The sequence below is a fragment of the Priapulus caudatus genome, unplaced genomic scaffold (assembly GCF_000485595.1).
Source record: "Priapulus caudatus unplaced genomic scaffold, Priapulus_caudatus-5.0.1 Scaffold375, whole genome shotgun sequence".
Lineage (NCBI taxonomy): Eukaryota > Metazoa > Priapulida > Priapulimorpha > Priapulimorphida > Priapulidae > Priapulus > Priapulus caudatus.
The window spans coordinates 180,165-184,801 of record NW_014577436.1 but is presented as its reverse complement, the minus strand read 5'-3'; the positions used below and the strand labels follow the sequence as shown (position 1 = coordinate 184,801).

Sequence of the window (4,637 nt, the reverse complement as noted above, 5' to 3'; positions counted from 1 at the left end):
AATATAGGTAATATAGGTAAGATAATATACCTATATTATCTTACTCCTGCTACTACTAGTACTAGTAGTAGTAGGGCTGATAGGGTCTATGTCCCCCAGGGTACTGCCGGAACGTACCCTGGGTACGGTCCGGTATACCGGGACTTACCCTGGTACTAAATACTACTATCTAATATGCCGGACCGTACCTCGCCTACTCCACTAACGAGTCTAGGGAGCCGCCTACGCCTACTCCCTAACACTAACCCTAACCATATCAGCTAGATAGTTACCAGGGTATGTTCCGGCAGTACCCAGGGGGACATAGGGCCCAAGGATAGAGAACATGGGTCCCAATAAAACCAATGTGCCTAACCCTAACCCTAACCCTAACCATAACCCTAACCTATTATATTGATGTAAATGACATTGGTTTTATTGGGACCCATGTTCTCTATGATCTATCCTTGAACCGGACATAGACCCTATCAGCGCTACTAGAGCCAAGTCAAGTGCACTGTACTACCTAAGTACCTTAGTAGTTAATACTAGAGAAAAAAGAAAGTACGTCTGGTACACTTTGAGTATACATATATGTACCTCGGGTACATATCTGTAGTACCTGATACGACAACGACCCCTTGAGCATTATTATACTGCACATACCTTGCTTTTGGATAATAAACTCGACGAGAAACCGACCAGGCAACTTGTAAACAACCCGCAAGAATATTTTGAATTGCCGCTTTCGTTGTCGCTAACCAATCACACAGCATTGCACAGTCACAATCTGGTTCCTTGTACACTTCCGCTACACTTTCTCCCGCAAGAGGACGTTATGAGCGAATTATATTTTCGCACAAGCAACCCCATTTTATATTTTTGTGTGCGCTATCTAACGAGGTGTATAACAAACATTTTCCCAGACGCTATTACGCCTATTTTTGAGTGTTCGATCGTAATGTGTTCATTACGATTTAGATACGTAAGTGGATATATAAATATATAGGTGGATAGATAAATGGACGGATGGGTGGACGGGCTGATGGACAAATGAATGGTAGGATAATTGATTGATTTATTAAATGGTGGATGGGTAGATTGATAGGTGGAAAGATGAATGAATGAACGAATAAATAAATGAATGAATGAATGCATAAATGGATGAATGCATGGATGGATGATTTTAGATCTGTGATGCAACAGCATTTTTCACTGCTTTTACAATTTGATTTCCATCGCATTATTTTTAGGGCATGTAAAATAACGCTAAAAATACGGGCAAAACGGCCGGTACTAGCGAAAATATTCTAAAAAATACGAGATCAAAAGTTCCCTGATTAAATCAATAAAATATTAAAGCGTATATGTTGTCACAACTCTCTCGTGAACCCTCAGACTGTATAATTATGGTCTCCTATTCTGTCTTAATCCAACAAAACCCGATGAGACGTGAGTTCAAGCTGCATGCATGGTTGCATATGCATCGTACGTCACTCGTCCGCATCACATAAATCACATCTGGAATGTCTTATTGAATGGAATATGGTTCGCGGCTATTACTTTACTGTGGCCGTACAACATGAGTGATATATATATATATATATATATTTCATGCTATCTGAAAAATGATCATTATAAGCGGTATATTTGCATATAATGCGATGCAAAGTGCTGTCAACGAGTTACGCACGCACGCACGCACGTTTACATACGCACGCATGCATAATAAATCGGTAGTAATCGCTATCGGGTGTTGTCGTGTAGACGCTACATAATCGCTAACTCGAGTTAAGCGTCGTCGTGTAGACGAGATTTATATTACAAATGATAACTTATAGGGGACTAAATAATCCCTATTTACTCCTGATAGTACCTAGGAAGACGGTCCCTCTCAGCCATGCTTGCAGCTAGTATAATTGCATGGCAAATGCACTTCAAAAGAGCACGATCCCAAGAAATTTGTTAGGTGTTTATATTTTTAATTTAATTTAAAATTCATATGATTTCTGTATTATCGTTTGCTTTGCATATAAACATCATTACATATATTATGTAACACAATTATATGTGAAGATGTAACCTAGATATATTATCAAGAGCCCATAAATTATGTTTCATGGGTTCTTGATTATATTAAAACATTTTTATGTTACAACACTCATGAATTTATTTACCTGCACAGGTCTGGAGAACTCAGCATACTGAGAATAGACTTAACTGCAGGGTAGAGGTCTTTTGAGCCTAATTCTGTAATGAAATCTATGGAATCAAGCCCCATTTTTGCTCCAATTGGTTTCCTATTTGGAACGAATCCTCGACGAACCATCTCTGATTGTGCCTGCTTTACCAATACTGGATCAACCTCTTGTCTAGTCAATATAGTTCTATGGCTAGTCTTTAAAGCTAGGTTCTTCCAATTTGGTTCCAAATGTTGGCAACTGAAACCATATTCAGTAGTACACTGCTCAGTAATCTCTTCTGGTTGAGAGTGCTGTGTGGCATTTTTGGATCTTCCAAGAGCACTATCAGGAGTGCCAGGAAAGCAATCAATCCGTGAGGTGTTTTGTTCCGTATCTTCTTCATGTCCAAGTTGCAGCTTGGGAACATCTGATATCTTCGTGGCACTAGATCTGTTCTTGTCAATGCTTTCAAGACTGAAGTCTTGAGAAGGTGTCGAGGCATAGCCACTATCAGTTGTTGATGAAAACACTGATATTTTATGATCGGGAAATGGTGTACTTGTGCTGACAGAGTAGACCCTTGAATTACTGGACATCTCCGAAGTTTGTGGGAAGAGATGTTCATACTCATCATCACTTAGTGATATATCCATGTTGGCTTTTTTGTGCCAGGATTCTATACTCTGGAAAGACAGTCGTGTTTAACAATTAGAACACATTATGCAACATGATCAATAATCACGAAACAAAATAAATCCATACCGAAAGAAAAAGTATCATCATGACATGTTAGAGTACTATATAGCGTTTTCCTTCCTTAGCCCCTGCCTTCCACTTCAGTGATTACATATAATAAGGCAATGCAATGTAAATTAAAAGCAGCAGAAAATGATGAAGTAGAAGACCAACACAATAGTTAGGTTAATGTGAACACTAATCTCCTGCAATGTATTGCCTATTATCACATGCTGGCACCCACAGAATTGCTCAATCAGCATGATAGAGTATCTATTATTTTATATTCCTACATTGCTGAGGAGAGGATTTTCGGTAGAAAGGCCAGGAATAAGCAGGAGTTGCAAGGCCAAGTGCCTGCACATGTGATTTTCACCTTTGGAGGTACAGTGAAACCCCGATTTTACGCGCCCTGATTTAATGCGAATTCGGATATAACAAGATGAGTCGTTGGACCCCCTTTTTTGCCTCTTATATAACCACGTATATATATAACTCCGATTTAGTGCGACCCCGCTTTTTTCACGTTGACATTTTATGGACCCCAACCATCGCTTTATAACGAGGGCTACACTGTATGCACCTAGGTGTAGCTGTACTGTACATGCAGTCACAACTGCCACCAAGACTGAACATACGTTGATCGTTTACTCGGGGCAGCCATGAGACAATGCGCCTTTTAATAAATTCCTGCTTCTTGTGACTAGGCAGTAGGGCTCATAGGGTCTATGTCCCCCAGGGTACTGCTGGAACGTACCCTGGTAACTATTTAATATGGTTAGGGTTAGGGTTAAGGTTAGGGTTATAGGGTTAGGGAGTATGCGTAGGCGAAGGCGTATGCGTAGGCACAGGGGGCATGGGGAGTACCTTTGCCCCCCTACAGAAAATTTCCTGCGTACGGCCTTGGTTGCCCCCCCTAGAGATTTTCAGAGTATGCCTTTTAATGGGACAAATACTGTACACTTTTAGAAATAAAATAGAAATGTGACAAAAGGTTATCTTAAATCATCAAAGAAATATTACTTTAAATAAAGAAATGTGAAATTGCAAAACTTTAGGGCACAGGGGGCATGGGGAGTACCTTTGCCCCCTTACAGAAAATTTCCTGCGTACGGTCTTGAACAATAACCCCCCTTCTAATTTTGCTTCAATAATTTCATTCTGAATAGTTTTCGATGTTATCTTTGCATTTTTTTACTTAAAACGTACTTAGTAGTACTATTACTATATTCTCTCTGGCAAGAGCCCACTCATTTGGTCTAAATTTGGTAAAAGTAAGTACTACTGGCACAGGGGCGTGTACGGGGGTGGGGGGTCCAGGGGGTCCGGACCCCCACCTGCTCGCGCAGAAAACGCATCTGAGGGGGTCTAATTTCAAAATTTTTGTGGGGGAGGGCCCCCCAGACCCCCCCTTCGCGTGCTCCCAAGTTTGGGTTACGGTTGGACCCCTCCCTGGTACAAATCCTGTACACGCCCCTGTGCCAGTAGTACTTACTTTTACCAAAGTTAGACCAAATGAGTGGGCTCTTGCCAGAGAGAATATAGTAATAGTATTAGTACTACTAAGTACGTTTTAAGTAAAAAAATGCAAAGATAACATCGAAAACTATTCAGAATGAAATTATTGAAGCAAAATTAGAGGGGGGTTATTAACTTATTACCCCAGGAGGGTACCAGTCTATAACAAAGCAATCAACGGTGGCGCAGCCTGGCGGCGATCTGTCGCAGCCCAGAAAACAA

General features: G+C 40.7%; 2 protein-coding genes across 2 annotated transcripts in view; one reads left to right on the top strand and one right to left on the bottom strand.

Annotated features, from left to right (window-relative positions):
* The window catches only part of LOC106809675 (F-box only protein 43-like), an 11,154-nt gene extending 8,288 nt beyond the window's left edge, over positions 1–2,866 (bottom strand). Inside the window, exon 1 of the mRNA XM_014812839.1 lies at positions 2,157–2,866. Coding sequence (XP_014668325.1) covers positions 2,157–2,815 — 659 coding nt within the window. The 5' untranslated portion in view covers positions 2,816–2,866. The remainder of the gene's footprint in view (positions 1–2,156) is intronic.
* The window catches only part of LOC106809676 (glucocorticoid modulatory element-binding protein 1-like), a 19,841-nt gene continuing 16,144 nt past the window's right edge, over positions 941–4,637 (top strand). Inside the window, exon 1 of the mRNA XM_014812844.1 lies at positions 941–964. The gene's annotated coding sequence lies outside the window, so the exon portion shown is untranslated. The remainder of the gene's footprint in view (positions 965–4,637) is intronic.